General features: G+C 41.1%; 2 protein-coding genes across 12 annotated transcripts in view; one reads left to right on the top strand and one right to left on the bottom strand.

The window, feature by feature from the left end:
• Positions 1-834: 834 nt before the first annotated feature.
• LOC122467046 (basic proline-rich protein-like) lies at positions 835-10,214 on the bottom strand. The gene is made up of 4 exons (XM_043553305.1): positions 10,164-10,214; positions 8,197-8,310; positions 6,710-7,321; positions 835-852 (listed from the first exon to the last, which is right to left on the bottom strand). The coding sequence occupies exons 1-4, from the start codon at positions 10,212-10,214 to the stop codon at positions 835-837; spliced, it is 795 nt and encodes a 264-aa protein (XP_043409240.1).
• The window catches only part of NCOA6 (nuclear receptor coactivator 6), a 109,429-nt gene continuing 99,014 nt past the window's right edge, over positions 6,612-17,026 (top strand). For 7 of the 11 annotated variants that reach the window (XM_043604703.1, XM_043604704.1, XM_043604706.1 and 4 more), the window contains exon 1: positions 6,660-6,856. The gene's annotated coding sequence lies outside the window, so the exon portion shown is untranslated. Of the gene's footprint in view, positions 6,857-17,026 lie in introns of all 11 variants that reach the window. The other 4 variants (XM_043604709.1, XM_043604710.1, XM_043604701.1 and 1 more) reach the window with 3 other exon arrangements.

Raw genomic sequence — 17,026 nt, forward strand, 5'->3', positions numbered from 1 at the left:
ACAGGGGTGCCTGGCTGGCTCAGTCAGTAGAGCATGTGACTCTTGATCTCAAGGTCATGAGTTTGAGCCCCATAATGGGCCTAGAGCCTACTTAAAAATAAACAAATAAATAAATGGTTTTTTTTAAGTGAAAAAAACATACTACAAAGTTAACAGTAATCAAAACAGTGTGGTACTGACATGAGGCTGGACATAATTGGAATAGAATTGAAAGTCTAGAAATAAACCTATATATCTATGATCAATTGATTCTTTTAATTTTTATTTTTTTGTTTTTGGAGAAAGAGAGAATGAGCAGGGAAGGGGACAGAGGGAAAGAGAGAATCTTAAATAGGGCCCATGCTCAGTGTAGAGCCTGATGCCGGGCTTGACCCCAAGACCCTGGGATATGACCTGAGCTGAAATCAAGAGTTGGATGCTCGGGGCACCTGGGTGTCTCAGTTGGTTGAGCTTCCGACTTCGGCTCAGGTCATGATCGCACGGTCTGTGAGTTTGAGCCCCGCGTCGGGCTCTGTGCTGACAGCTCGGAGCCTGGAGCTTGCTTTGGATTCTGTGTCTCCCTCTCTCTCTGCCCCTGCCCTGCTCATGCTCTGTCTCTCTGTGTCTCAAAAATAAATAAAAACATTTTTAAAAATTAGAAAAAAAAAGAATTGGATGCTCAACTGACTGAGCCACCCAGGTGGCCCTGTGATCAACTGAATTTTTGACAAGTGTGCCAAGATCGTTCAATGGACAAAGAATACTCTTTTCAACAAACAGTGCTAGTGCAATTGAATATCCACATGCAAAAGAATGAAGTTTGACCTTTACCCCATGTCACATACAAATAGTAACTCACAATGGATCAAAGACCTAAGTATAAAAGCAAAAAACAGACAAGTCTTAGAAACATAGGAGTAAATCCTGATGACTTGGATTTGGCCATGATTCTTAGATATGACACCAAAAGCACAAGCAACAAAAGAAAAAAATAGATACATTGAAATGCATCAAAATTAAGAACTTTTGAGCATCAAAGGATAGTACCAAGAGAGTGAAAAGACAACCCCCAAAATGAGAGAAATATTTGCAATCATAGATCTGATAAAGGTCTAGTCCCCAGAATATATAAAGCACACTTCCAGTTCAACAACCCAGTGAAAAGTTGGGCAAAGAACTTGACCAGACATTTCTCTAAGGAAGATATTCAAATGGCCAATAAGTTCATGATAAGATGTTCAATATAAGTCACTAGGGAAATTCAGATCAAAACCACAATGAAATACCACTTCATGCTCACTAGGTTGGCTATAATTATAATATTTTTAAAATCATTTTTTAAAAAGGAAGTAAGTGTTGGTGAGGATATGGAGAAATTGGAACCTTCATATTTTACTAGTGAGAATGTAAAGGTGCAGCTGCTGTGGAAAACAGTGTGGCATTTCTTTAATAATTAGAATTACCATATGACCCAGCAATTCCACTCCCAGATATATGCCCCAAAGAATTGAAAACAGGTATTCAAACAAAAATTTGTGCATGAATGTTGATAGCAGCATTATTCACAAAAGGCAAAAGGTGAAAACAACCCAAATGTCCAGCAATGGATGAATAGGTAAGACAAATGTGGTATATTCATATGATGGAATATTATTCAGCCATAAAAAGGAATGAAATCTGATACATGCTACAACATGAATGAACCTTGAAAACATGCTGAGTAAAAGAAGCCAAATACAAAAGATCACATATTGTGACCAATATTTATATGAAATATCCAGAATAGGCAAATCTATAGAGATGGAAGGCAAATTAGGGGTTGCTTAAGGATAGGGGAATGGGGCCTTGGGAAGAGGACAATATCTAAATGGTACAGATTTTCTTTCTGAGGTGATATAAATATTCTAAAAATTGACTGTGGTGATGGTTGCATCTGTGACTATACTAAAAAGCATTGAATTGTATGCTTTAAATGAGCAAATTGTTTGGTATGTGAATTATATCTCAATAAAACAGTTTTTAAAAAACATGATTTGGCAATATACACTCGGGCTGAACATGAAAATTCTATGACCCAGCAATCCTAGTCCTAGGTATATATCCAGCAGAAAATTGTACACATGTTCATCCAAAGATGTATAAGAATATTCAGAGTAGTACTTAAAAAAATTGACCTGAAGTAGAATTTCACCACCAGTAGAATGGATAAATTGTGATATACTCAAATAATAAAATGAAAGGGACAGCAATGAAAAGGACAAACCCCAACCATAGGCAATAATATAGATGAATCTCAAAAACATAAAATTGAACATAAGAAACCAGACTCAAAAGAGTACACTCTATACGATTTCATTTATATAAAGTTTAACACCTGGCGTGCCTCATCTGTGGAATTAGGTATTGGTTTACTGTTTACACTCAGAGGCATGGGTAATGATTAGAAAGGGAGCTTTTGTGGAGCTGGTAATGTTCTACTTGTTGATTTAGGTGTTGGGTAGACAAGTGTTATTCATTTTGTGAAAATGCATCAGGATTTACACTTATGACTTGTGTATTTTTATGTTTTTATGTTATACTCTAATAATTTCAGAATACTTTTAAAAATAGGTTTTTAAGTCCTAAGAATATTTCTCTCTTTTTGGTCACTTCTTGTTACTCTGATTTTTTTCAACTGTGTAGTTGTCACTCTATTTCTATTTTCAATGTTTTTTTCCTAATAGCAAGCCATTGCTTGCCCATATCAAGCCTTTATGCAAAGTAGAAGTGACTCCTCTTCAAGGGACCTTTATTTCTGGTTGTCTGAAATTGTTGAGCTGATTTTGTAGTAACAAGGCACTTTACTGCCATCTACTGGTAAATTATCACAATAAAGTTATAAATTACAGTGTTAACCAGTGGCCAGCACCCTCTTAGATGTGATGTCCTCTTGCAAGACACAACTTGCTCAACTGAATGTGGTAACGTTGTTTGGCACTGTTGTGATGAACCCCGCAGACAGTAGAATGTTGACATTCTCTAGGTGGTTTTTTTCTTTTTATTCCTGTTTGATATTGTTCTTAAAGACGTGGTTGAAGTATTCACTGCGAAAGCTTAAGCCACTTGGACTAAAATGTGAAAGCAAAAGTTCAATAAATGCTAATCAATCTGTTCATATCAAATAACCATTGATTTGCTCTTGCTTTACCCAAGTCTGAATCCAGAACAATCCTGGATGTCATAGGATTGCTTTTCTTGCTCAAAACATTCTGTGAAACAGTCTTGCATCCTCTCCAGAGGCCTCTGAATCTGGAACTTGTTGAAGCTATCATAAGTCCTAGGTAGTCTTCAAAACATTTTATATCTACTAATTCATTTAACCATCGACTCCTCATCTATAAGGTGCCCTTATTATCTGCATCTTACAGATGAGGCAACTGAATTACAAAAAAGTTAATTTATATTACAAGTTGTGATATTACAAAAATACCTTCTTTGAGGAGCTTATGGTCTATTAGGGACACAAAACAAAATAAAAATGTCATGTAAGGCTTAAGAAACAAAGGAGAAAATACTTTGGACCCTGTTGGAAAAGACATTTTACTCCTTTTGGTCCCAGTTTCCTCATCTGTATAACAAGAAGGTTGAATTTTCCCAAGGTCACATAGCTAATAAATGCCAGCTGATTTTGTAGTAACAAGTATTGGGTATTTTGGTTTCAGAGCCCAAACTTGTGATCACTGTGCTATACTTAGTGCCAGTTCATGGCCTGTTTCTGTCCCTTTGCTAACTACCTATGGGCAACAAATACCTATGTTGCCCATGCTTCTATTTTCTCCTGCAGGATAGGTAGGTGCCCAAGTGGGTCTCTGGATCCTACCTCCCTGAATACTTGCTAACCTCAGGAAAACTTAGAACCTTCAGTTTAAGGACATGGAAAACAAGGTAAAAATGAGGATAGTGGCTCAGATTCTGGAATTTTTTTTTGATTGTGGTAAAATACATAATGATTTTCACCATTTTAATTATTTTTAAGTGTACAGCTCTGTGGCATTAGGTACATTCATTGTTGTGCAACCATCACCATCATCCATCTCCAGAACTCTTTCATCTTCCCCAACTGAAACTCTGTACCTATTAAACAGTAACTCTCCATTTCCCTTTTCTGCTAGCCCTGGGCAATTCTACTTTCTTTCTTAATTTTTTAAGTTTGTTTGTTTGTTTGTTTGTTTAATTTGAGAGAGGGAGACAGAGACAGAGACAGATAGAGCATGCAAACAGGGGAGGGGCAGAGAGAGGGAATCCCAAGCAGGCTCCACAATGAGTGCATGGACCCCATATAGGGCTTGAACCCACAAACCTCAAGATCATGACCTGACCCAAATCAAGAGTCAGACATTTAATCAACTGAGCCACCCAGGCATCTCTGCACATTTTTAAATTGGATTTTTGTTGATGTTGTTGTTGAGTTTCTAGAATCTTTCAGAACTTTCTTACCTCTAGAAATTGTTCTAAGACTTGGAGGTTTGTGGATATTGTCATCTCAGCCTCTGGGCTGGCTTCTGGTGGGAACTTTTACTAGTTTCTTTCAGATTAATTCATTAATCAAGTAATTAATGAATTGTATTATACAAGGAGTCACTCTTTGGCTGTGTCAGATTTCTAGGCTAACATAAAAGAATATATGCTTATATGTTTGTATGAAGTTTAAGAACTGTCAAAGTGGCTCTAAGTTGCTAGATGTCAAAATAGTGGTGTCTCTGGAAGAGCAAGTATTGACTGGGAGGGGACATAGAGGAGGAGACAAAAGGGAACTTTCTGGGTTGATAGTTCTGTAACTTGATCTGGGTGGTGGTAACATGAGAACACAGGTAAACATTTATTATACTTAAGATGTTTGCATTTTGCTGTATGTAAATTATACCTCACTTTGTAAAAGTTAGAAGAAAAAGCTTTAAAAAAAATGTTTCCCCAGGATCTTATAAGACCTTCTGCTGTTAATTTCATAGGCTCAATGACCTGAGGTGCCTCCTTGTGGCCATCTGTGGTTCTCTTTATTTTTCTTTGTCTTCTTGGTCCCCACACCTAGCGCCGTATTCAGTATTCACAAACACAACAGATATTTATTAAGCACCTCCTCTGTGCCTAGCACTGTGCTATATGCTAAGGTAAACAAGATGGATAAAGTCCCCTCCTTATGGAGTCTACAGTCTAGTGGTGAAGACAAGGAATATATAACCTAGTGCATCCTTATTGAGGACAAATATGAGAATCTGTCTGGGGAGTGGTCAGGGAAGGAGTCCTTGAGGTTGTGATGTTTGAGATGGGAGCTGAAGAGTCATGAATTATCTAAGCAACTAGAGCATTTCAGGCAGAGGGATCAGCATGTTCAAGGGTCCTGAGTAGGAAGGAAGTACAATGTATGAAGAAGATCACTGTAATTACAGCCCAGAGAGAGAATAAGAACGCCCTAAGATAAGTCTGGAGATGGGGCAAAGGCAGGCGACAGTGAAGACACCTATTTGGCCTTTAGCTTAAGAGCAATGTGGGCCATCAAATAGTTGTTTGTTTTTTAATTTCTTAAAAAAATATTTATTTTTGAGAGAGAGAGAGAGCACAAGCAGGTTAGGGTCAGAGAGAGAGGGGGACAGAGGATCCAAAGCAGGCTCTGCACCTACAGCAGTGAGCCAGATGCAGGGCTTGAACCCACAAACCATAAGATCATGACCCAAGCTGAAGTCAGACACTCAACCCACTGAGCCACCCAAGTGCCCCTCAAATAGTTTTAAATAGGGGAGAGACATGATAAAATTTGACTTAGAAACATTACTCTGACAGGAGAGTGGTTCATTGAAGGTGAACCAGGGAGGATGTGAAAAGGCCTTAGATGACTACTGCACCAATCCAAGCATACAGTGTGTGCTCAATGGAATGAAAGTACTCCTGACTCCTATTCTTAGATGAAACCAGTATGTCTGACCAATATGCAATCAATTTACAATCCACTGGATCATCTTCTATCTTCTGTGATGTTCACGACAGACTCTTTAACTCCCATTTTACAGATGAGGAAGTTGAGGTTACAGGCAAAGAAAGTTACATAACTATCAAGTGTGAAAAACAGATCTGAATCCAGGCCTTTATGACAGACATCAAGTCCAGTGCTGGGAGGCCTCTCTACATTTGGGGAGAGGGGAGGAGCCACATTCCCTTGCACCTAATGAGCTTGCAAGGATGATGGTGATGGGAAAAAAGTAGAGGGGCTTACAGGCAAATTAATAATTAAGGCTAAAGATTATCTTTATCACCGTTAATGTTATTAAACACTATGTGTCAGGCACTGTGCCAAGTGCTTTTCATGTCTTCTCTCATTTCCTCTTTGCAAGCACTATTATTATCCCCATATTTCAGATATGTAAACTGAGGCTTGGAAAGTTGACTTGCCCAAGGGCACTAGGGCCAGAGGGCTCCTATAGGGCTGTACACTGACTCCAAAGTGGAGGCAAAAGCCACTGACGATATTACAACGCCAGGAGACAGAGAATCACCCAACCCATGCACTAAGATCTGCACCCAAGTGAGCGGGCGCGCGCTCCGCCTCGCGCTCTCGGGGACGTTTGGCCACGTGATCAGGGCCCGCCCCCGCCCGCCCCGCCCCCTCCCGCGCTCCCACCCTCTCTCCCTCCCTCCCCCTCCCTCCCCGGCCCGGTCCGGCCCATCCCCCTCCCCGCCGGCTCCCTGAGGCCCTTGCCGGGTCGGGCTGCGGGCGGCCGGGCGCCGACGGCCGGACAGACGGACCCACGCGAGGACGGACGGACGGACAGACGGAGGGCGGCGGGCACGCACGGCCCGGGCCGGTGCTCCGAGGCCCGCCCGGGAGGGCTGGGGCCGCGCTCAGGTGAGGTGACGGCGACGCGGGCCCGTAAGGGGTGGGCCCGCCGGGCGTCTGGGGTCCCGGCCCCGCTGGCTCCGCGGGAAGGAGGCGCCGCCCGGGCCCGGCGCGGGAAAATGGCGCCGGCCGGCAGTGGAAGACGGCTCCTGTGCGGGCCCGGCCCGGAGCCGCCCCGCCCGCGGCGCTCGTGTCCCCGTCGCCATGTTGGGGAGCGGGCCCCGGGCCTGCGGGCGGGGGTGCTGGAGGGAGCGGGGGCCGGCCGGGGTTGGGGAGGGTGCGAGACGCGGGGTCTGGGGCGCTGAGGGAGTGCAGGGCCGGCCGGGGTCTGCACAGGGTGGCGCTCCAGGCCCGAGGAACTGGCGGGAGCCGAACGTGGGGTCGTGGCCGGGGTCGAGGAGAAGAGACACTGAGTCCAAACGGAACTGGATCGGGGTCCGTGGGGCTGGAGGCCAGGACTGGAGTTGGGTTAGGCTATTCGTGTTCAGGACCCCAGGACCGGTAGGACCCAGAGGGGCGTGGGGTCCGAGCTCAGGCTGTCAGAGCAGGGACAGTTCTTTGTGGAGGGCGGGGGTGGAGTGTTGATTAGGAGTATTAGAAATGGGGGCCCTTTGGAGGCCGGTGCGACTATCAGACTGGGACAGTTCTCAGAGTCGCGGGTGCGAATTGCAAGTCCGTATGACTCCCAAGAGACTGAGGACATATGTTCTCCTAGCATATTCTACTCCCAATTGGGGAGAGCAACAGAAAATAGGAAGACTTTTATGAGGAAGAGGGAAAAGAGAGACTGAGGTTTGGGTGCAGGAGCTGGTCAGCAAATGGGGTGCCCAGCGTGGAGCTGGTTGGCAAGAAGAAAGAGCCTCCATCAACTTAATGGAGTTTGTGTCTTTAAAAGGAGGGTCCAGGCTGTTTGTGGGTGGTGACCCAAGGTGTCTTCCCAGGAAGAGGACAGCCCACTGTTTTAAGAGCAGGGTCACCTGGGGAGGTCATCAGAAAGGCCTTGAGGCCAGTAAGAATGGTGAAGAAAAATCGGTGTGTAGAAACTACAAGGGTCTTAGAGATCATGTAACAATTTCGGGTCATGTAATGATTTTAGCTGAGACCTAGAAAGGTAAAGTTGACTCCTCCAGATCTTACAGGTTCCTGGAAGAGGAGGTCTGCTGCCTCCTTATTCAACAGACTGGCTTAAAGGAATTTGTTAGCTGTGAGAAAAGTGTTAAGAAGGCAAGCTCAGCAGCATGTATCAAAGAACTGTTAATGGGTTTTGTTTTGATAGTTTGTCAGTACAAAGACTGAAAGGGGATACAAAGAAGGATAGGTAACCAGCTATTTGATAATTTCTAGCCCACCTCCATTTGTGCAAAGAAGTTATCTTCAGGACCCTTTTGACTTTGAACTTGGAGTTTTAAGAGATGCTCCTTCTGTTCTAGGTGTTTGTTATGTAGGAGAGGGACATAGAAAGCCTAAAAAGATAACAGTGAACAATCATGTACACCCAAGATCTGTATCATGATCAAACTTCAATTAAACTTTGATCAAGATAGAGAGGAATTCGAAGTTCATATGGGTTATGGAAGAGTTCTGTCATGCAAATTTCATGCACATCTATCATGAGATAGTAGACCCAGGGCTCCCATAAAATCAAAAAGGTTATGAAGATGTTTATAGTGGTAAGATTTTCTATGTTCAATGAGTATACACAATACATACATACAGTATCAAGATTAATTTATTCTGAGTCTTTCTAATGCATGAAGACCTAACTAGTGGGCATCTAGGGAAGCTGCTCAGAATAATAATAACCCCTCTCAAAATAATAGTTTTAATTGCATTAAACAAAATACACTGGATTATAGAGAAAGCCATTATATTGAAATACCAAAATATACAAATTATAAAATAGTATGGATATACTTTATCAATACATTAAGAAATCAGATCTAGTGACAGGTGTGATAATTACAAATTTTAAACACGATGAGCATAAATAATACTTTAAGATATCAGCAACAGTTGTAATATGATGTAAAGGTATCTGTGATAACTGTGACAGAGTGACAGATACTGCTAATACTAGAGTAGTGTGTTGCCTACAATTCATTTTTGAAGAAAATTGTAACTTTCAATTAGAAGTTAGTGAAAATAAGGAAGTAATTTTTCTTTTTCTCCCTATCCAAGTTCACAGACCCCTCTGAATTCTACCTGTGAATCCCATCTATGAACCCCAGGTTAAGAAACCCTTCCCCTACCACCAAGCATGTCTTCCATTCAGCAGACAATTACTGTGCACTAAGACACGTCAAGCGTTATTATGCCAGGCTCTGAGGATTGAAAGGTCTTTAAAGCAGGATCTTTTCATTTCAGATATTCAGTCTCGTGAGAGAAATGAACATACAAACAATGCTATTCCAGGATGGTGAATGCCAAAGGAGTATCAAAAGTTGTAAAAACACAAGAGGTGGGCACATTTCAGTTCTAAGAATCAGGGAAGGTTTTGTGAAGGGAGATACTTGAGATGTGTCCTGAAAGGTGGAGGAGTTTGCCAGATGGAGAGTTGGAGAGAAGAGCTTTCTATGTAAGGCATGCACTTTCAGGGAATACAATTGAATGTGGCTGAAGCACAGTATGTGTGTGGATCAAGTGGTTAAAGATGAGATGGAAATGTTGTTTGGTTGTCCTGCTTGTAAAGGACTTTATTAAAGGACTGAATCTTTACCTGATAGGGAGGCATTCAACATTTCCAAGGAGGAGAATGTATGATTAGGATTAATTTTTAGGAGATAAGTGGATGGAGAGTGGACTGGAGAGAAGTAATGAGGGCCTAGTTAAGGCAGAGGCAGTCAGCTTTGAGCAAAGTTAGAATTTTTAGGTGTTGATAATATTGCACATGGTAAGAGAGAAGGAATATTTTAGATTGGGATGGTGGCTGTCAAGTTAAAAAAGGGATGAAAGGAAAATGAAGTGAGAATTGTCACAGGTAATAAGGGAGATGATTTTGGGGGATAGAATAACAGACTTCTGGAAACCATTGCAAAGTTGGCAAGTGTGGTACAGTTTTTGTTTAAAGAAATCAAAGGTAAGTGTCAGCAGACATAAGAAACAGGGAAAGTATTCCTAGAGTGTAGGAAAACCACAACTGTCTACATCAGGGGTCAGCAAACTATGGTCAGTGTCAAATCTGGTAGAGTTACTCATTTACATATTGTCTTTGGCTGCTTTCACTCTACCAAAGGCAGAGTTGAGTAGTTTTACAGAGAATATATAGTTTTCAAAGCTGAAAATATTTATTGTCTGTCTCTTTACCAAAGATGCTTGCCAATCTCTGATCAGTGTCTGAAGATTGGATGTTCAACTTCTGGTTTGTCATTTCTAGTTCTTATATAATGGAGAATAACCATTTTGACTTTGTCCTTCCGGCTGGGTCACCCATGCTCTGTATATCTGCAGTATGACATAGACCCCTGAATATTTTATATCAGTCAGTGATGCCAAGGTCTGTTCTGGGGTCTGCTGTGTGGCAAATGTGGTAGTAACAGGTTTTCACAACTCAGACCATGCTTGTTTTGGCATATTCTCATTGGGTTGTCTTTTTAGAAAGATTTCTTTATATTTTCTGATTAGTAATCCTTTGTTGGTTACGTGTATCATAGAGATCATTTCCCAGTTGCTCATCTTTAAAATTTTTTTTTTAATGTTTGCTGTTGAGAGAGAGAGTGTGAGCAGGGGAGAGGCAGAGAGAGAGAGAGAGAGAGAGAGGGAGAGAGAGAGAGAGAGAATCTGAAACAGGTTCTAGGCTCTGAGCTGTCAGCACAGAGCCCAACATGGGGCTCAAACAGCGAGATCATGACCTGAGCTGAAGTCAGATGCTTAACCGACTGAGCCACTCAGATGCCCCATAAATCTCTCTCTCTTTTGTTAAAAGAGGTTCTGAATTTTAATAAAGTCAAATTAATCAATCTTCCTGCAAGATTTTGAAATTATTCTTTATATTATCTTCTTGAATCTTCACTGTTTTTCCTTTGATGTTTAGATCTCTAATCTATCTGGAATTGACTCTTGTGTGTGATGTGAGGTAGGGTCCAGTTTCATTTTTTTTTTTTTTTCCTATGTATAACCAATTATCCCAGCATCAATTAAAAAAAAACAAAACAAAACAGTGTTTTTAATGTTTTAATTTATTTTTGAGACAAAGAGAGCACGAGTGGGAGAGGGGCTAGAGAGCCAGAGACATAGAATTCCAAGCAGGCTCCAGGCTCTGAGCTGTCACCACAGAGCCCAACGACACAGGGCTCGAACTTATGAGCTGTGAGGTCATGACCTGAGCCAAAGTTGGACACTTAACCAACTGAGCCACCCAGGCGGCCCCAGCACCATATTTAAAAAAAAAACTTTTTTGGGGCGCCTGGGTGGCGCAGTCGGTTAAGCATCCGACTTCAGCCAGGTCACGATCTCGCGGTCCGTGAGTTCGAGCCCCGCGTCGGGCTCTGGGCTGATGGCTCAGAGCCTGGAGCCTGTTTCCGATTCTGTGTCTCCCTCTCTCTCTGCCCTTCCCCCGTTCATGCTCTGTCTCTCTCTGTCCCAAAAATAAATAAACGTTGAAAAAAAAAATTTAAAAAAAAAAAAAAACAACTTTTTTAATGTTTATTTTGAGAGAGAGAGAGACACGGAGTGTGAGTGAGAAGGGGCAGACACAGAATCCAGAATAGGCTCTAGGCTCTGAACTGTCAGCACAGAGCCCAACATGGGGCTGAAACTCACGAACTGTGAAGTCATGGTGTGAGCCAAAGTCAGATGCTTTACTGACTGAGGTGTCCCCCACCCCACCATTTATTGAAGGGCACTTTGTTTTCAAATTGTGTGCTCTTTTGGTGGAGTCTGTCTGAGGTCCTAATTCCAACTGTGCTGCTTGCTAATTGTGTGACGTTGGACAAGTTGGGTAACCTCTTTGTGCCTCCGTTTCCTCAGCTTTTATTTTTTATTTATTTATTTATTTATTTATTTATTTATTTATTTAGCCCAACGTGGGACTTGAACTCATCACTGCAAGACCCGAGTCTCATGCTGTACCTACTGAGCCAGCCAGACACCCGACGTTTTCTCAGCTTTTAAAATAAGGATAATAGGGGCACCTGGGTGGCTCAGTTGGTTAAGTGGCCGACTTCAGCTCAGGTCATGATCTCACGGTTCGTGAGTTTGAGCCTTGCATTGGGCTCTGTGCTGACAGCTCAGAGCCTGGAGCCTGCTTTGGATTCTGTGTCTCCCTCTATCTCTGTTCCTCCCCCGCTCGCACTCTGTCTCTCTCTCTCAAAAATAAATAAAGATTTTAAAAAATGTTTAAAAAAATAAGTAAAATAAAGTAAAATAAGGATAATAGTATTTATCTCATAGGATTGTGAAGATTAAGTGAGTTAGTTCATGTAACATGTGGAACAGTATGGCACCTAGAAAATGCTCAATAATGTTAGCTGTTACTTAGCATTCTTGTTCATTTATGATGTCTAGCACCTGGCACAGAGTAGGGGTTTAATGTACTCAACTGAGTTGTCTGTCTTAACTGGGTTTTCAGGTCAAGACAGAATGGTTGAGAGGTAGGCTGAATCTCAACAGGAAATGCTTCCAGTTGCTGCTTAGTTTTAGCTGCTGCTTCAGACTATCTGCTGGGAAGGAGCTCCTCTCAGCCCATCACTTCTTTTGCAGAGAACTTCTGTAACAGAGGATGCAAACCAGCAGCCTGTGGTTGGATTTGACCTGCAGACAGACATGTTTTGTTTGGCTAAAATTTACACAGATTTCTGACTTTGTGACTTTCCTTGAAATTTTGAAAGATCTGTTAACACAAACTCCTATTCTCTCATAGCAACACAGTGAAAGCTAAAGCTTTTAGATGTGATGTGTGTTTCCTTGTGCTCTGTGGTCCTCACTGCTTTCTTGCTTTGCTCATTTACTTTTATTGCCCTGTAGGCATTTGATTTCCTGGTTCTTACTTCACTGAGGTTTTAAATATTCTCTCTCCTAAACCAAAAAATGATATGTTGGGATGAGGGTTGGGATGGCCAGAAATTGACAGATGAGTTTGTGGGCAGGTAAAAACCAAAGTCTGTTTATAAGGATGAGTCATTTTTGATCAAAATGAATAAAATGATAAGTGAAATTAAAAGATGAGGTGAAATTAATTTCAAATTGCTGAATATTTATGCATCTATTGTGCACTGGGTATATTAGAAATTACCACATTTGTGGTAGCAAACTAGCTGGCCAGCTTTATGAAACATTGCAGAAGAGATCTTTTTAATTGTGATGTGGAGCTGTTTTCCAAGAGAGTGGTTGGATGAAAGAGAGGAAAAACAGGAATTCATTCATTTGCCAAACATTTATTGAGCCCTACCCTGTATATTAGGCTAGAACTCTGCAAGATACAAAGATAATTCTAGTCAGAGTTTAAGTGTCCTGTGGAGTATAGGTAATGTGTTATGAAGCTGGGATATCAAAGAATGGTACCTGAAAGAGGTAGCCTTTGAGTGGAGCTGCCAAGAATAGTAAGGATCTTTTTGGTTTTTTTTTATTTTTTATTTTCAATGTTTGTTTATTTTTGAGAGAGAGAGTATGCGCGTGCACAAGCAGAGGAGGGGGAGAGAAAGACCGAGACAGAGAATCCGAAGCAGGCTCCTTGCTGTGAGTGCAAAGCCTGACATGGGGCTGAAACCCATAAACTGAACCATGAGATTGTGACCTGAGCCAAAGTCTGGCACTCAACCAACTGAGCCACCCAGGTGCCCCAAGAATGGTTAGGATCCTAATACTTGGAGACGAGACTGATTTTCCAGGCTGAATGAAAGCATGAGTGTGGAGATGTGTGTTTAGGAGTTAGTAAAGAGTCCAGTTTGGCTGGAGAACAGGATCGTTACAGGGCTGTTGTTGGAGTTCAGTCTGGAAATGGAGATTGAACAACAATAGCAATAATAATAGCAGTAGTAGGTCACATTTTTTGCTTGCATACTGTTTGCCAGATAACTTGCCAAGCATTTAATAAGTAGTATTTCTTTTAATCCTCACAACAACTCTGTGAGATAGGCATTATTTTTTATGGCTTTTTAAAAATAAACTGAGGAAAAGAACTAACAATTGATGGAGAAAGAATTTGAGTCTAATTCCCAGTCCTGTGTTAGTCCCTGTATAGTATATATACAGCTTAATCAGGGAAGGCTTTGAATCCTTTTCAGTTTCTGGCTGGGAAGTTTGGACTTGATTAACTAAGTAATAGGGAGTCATCAAAATTTTTTAGCTATATGGTGACATAATGAAACCTGCACAGTAGGAAAGTAAGCCTGGTAGTGAAGTATAGGAACAGCATGGGGAGAAAGGAGAAATACTGACAGCCAGTTTACTCTCCACCTCCTCACTAGATTCAGTGCTTCTTCATATCTGGCCCTGTGTCTGTCCTCCCCTTCCTTCAGCTCCACTGCCTACCTATTGTGTTGTCTCACAGATATATTTTTAAAAATGTAATCTTTCCCTACCTCACCTTATTCTAAAAAGGACTTGAGGTGGCTGTCTAGGAACTCAATAAGCATTTGCTGAGTTAATTAATAAATGACCAGAGGTATAGGTAGGTGTGTATATAAAGGGACTATGACTTTGTTGGACAGAGTAATGCAGCTCTAGAATTTGGTGATAAGCTATATTTTATGTATAAACCCTATAAAGCAAAAGCCTGGAACCACATCCTCTTTAACTTGTGAATGATTATATTCTGTGTCAGATAGAATATTAATGCTCAGTTAATATTAACTATATCAGTTAAAAAGCTAAACTTATAGAAACAGAGAGAATGGTGGTTGCCAAGGGATGGGGTAGGGGAAATGGGAATATGTTGATCAAAGCATAGAGACTTCCAGCTGTAAGATGAGTAAATTCTGAGGACCTAGAGTACATCACGGTGACTATAGTTAACAATAATGTATTATGTACTTGAAAGTTGCAGAAAGAGTAGATTAGATCTTAAATGTTTTTGCCACACACCAAAAAAAAAAAAAAAAAGTGTGTGAGGTGATGGATGTATTAACTAACCTTATTGTGGTAATCATTTTGCAGTATATATGTGTATCCATCTCATTGTACATTTTATTTATTTATTTTTTAATGTTTATATTTTGAGAGGGGCGGGGAGGGAGAGAGGATGAGCAGGGGAGGGGCAGAGAGACGGAGACAGAATCTGAAGCAGGCTTCAGGCTGTGAGCTGTCAGAACAGAGCCCGACTTGGGACTCAAACTCACAAGCTGTGAGATCATGACCTGAGCTGAAGTAGGCTGCTTGACCGACTGAGCCAGCCAGGCGCCCCTCATTGTACATTTTAAACTAACACAATGCTGTATGTTGATTATATCTCAATAAAACTGGGGGGGAAAGATCTTTGTCAGCTAATAATATTAATGATCACCAAATTCAGAGGGCATTCATACTTTAAATATTTAGGTTTGTATTTACCATTGATTAGCTACAACCACCGCCTCCCCAACACATACAAAGAGGCAACAAAAGTTCCCGCTAACTCTTACCTTTACCGATATTGAACCTGTTGAATATTAGTTTCATAGTACCATTTATGTATATTTTCTAAAGACCAGACAGCAGCAGTTTCTCACAGGAAGAAATAGTTGCAAATTTGTGAATCAGATTCTTATTTTGGATTTTACAGAGGGAAATTGTTCATTAGGTTAAGTCCCTTGCCGTAAATTTAAATATTATATGAAAGTAAGGCTGTGTCCCTTCTATAAAATACAGACTTAAAAAGTTCAAACACTTGGAGAAATCAAAGATGTTGTGGTTAACCACCAATTGCTGGTACAGGGGAGAAGAGTTTTAGGTAAACCAACATCTGACTAGACATAATAAGAGACAGATCAATAGACCTAAATAATGGATTTGTTAAATAAGTATTCTTTCCCATTGTAGATATTAACTAACAGCAGTATATGCATATACACGTAAGCATATATCAGTATGAATTATAATGATATAACTGGTATAAATTCAAATCTAGTAATGCTTCATAAAAGAAAATGAGCCTTCAGCTGAGTTCTTTTAGATTGTGTTCAACTGTTCAGTGCATGTGGAGATGACTCATTCAGAAGCATCATGATCAGAACAATTAAGTGTGGAAGAAAATGTGATTATGATAGTATATGTTGACTGCCTACCAGTGTTGAGAAGTATATCCAGTTAATGAGTAATTAGTTTCTGCCTTCCAGGAAACTAATTCATCTGAGAACGTGATATGAACATACATAAAAAGGTGGGGGGAGCATAAATGTTTTAAACGAGACTATAAGTGCTGTGGAAATTCAGGAGAGAGCACCACTACCACTTGGAGAATCAGGGAAGACTTCATGGAAAAGGTGGTATATTAATTTTCTAGGGCTGCTGTAACAGACTACCACAAACTGGGTGACTTAAAACAACAACAATTTATTCTCTTAAAATTCTTTATTCTAGAACCTGAATTCAAGGTGTCAGCAGGGACATGTTCTCTCTGAGGCTTACAGTAGAATCTTTCCTTGCCTTTTTCGGGCTTGCATCAATTCTTAGTATTTCTTGATTTGCAGCTACATCACTTCAGTCTCTGCCTTTGTTGCCACATGGTGTTCTCCCTGTGTATCTCTCTGTGTCCAAATTTCTCTCTTATAAAGACACCAGTCATATTGGATTAAGGGCCTACACCCTACTCCAATATGACCTCATGTATACTAGTTACATCTGCAGTGACCCTATTTCCAAATCTACATTCTGGGATACTGGGGGTTAGAACTTTAACGTATCTTTTTGTGGGACACAGTTCAACCCGTAACAGGTGGCATGATACAGAGATGATACAGAGGTATTAAATTGAAATTTATTAAATAAATAGAAGGGTAAGATTGCAGTGAGTTAAGGAGAGAAGAACCAAGTGCATGATGGACATAGGAAAGCATAAGGAATATTTAGAAAATGAAATAGTGAGAAGTCTGTTTTGCTGGTGTGTTGAGGAGCTATGGGGAGATGAAGCCAGAGTAGTTGGTTGAGCCCTAGCTGCCAGATCTAGGAAGGACATTCAGATGTTGAGTGGGTAGTGTGTGGGAACAGGATGGAACTGCAGAATTTTGAAATGGTGGGTAACTGATTCAAGCTTTGGATAGGTAATTC

The sequence above is a fragment of the Prionailurus bengalensis genome, chromosome A3 (assembly GCF_016509475.1).
Source record: "Prionailurus bengalensis isolate Pbe53 chromosome A3, Fcat_Pben_1.1_paternal_pri, whole genome shotgun sequence".
NCBI lineage: Eukaryota > Metazoa > Chordata > Mammalia > Carnivora > Felidae > Prionailurus > Prionailurus bengalensis.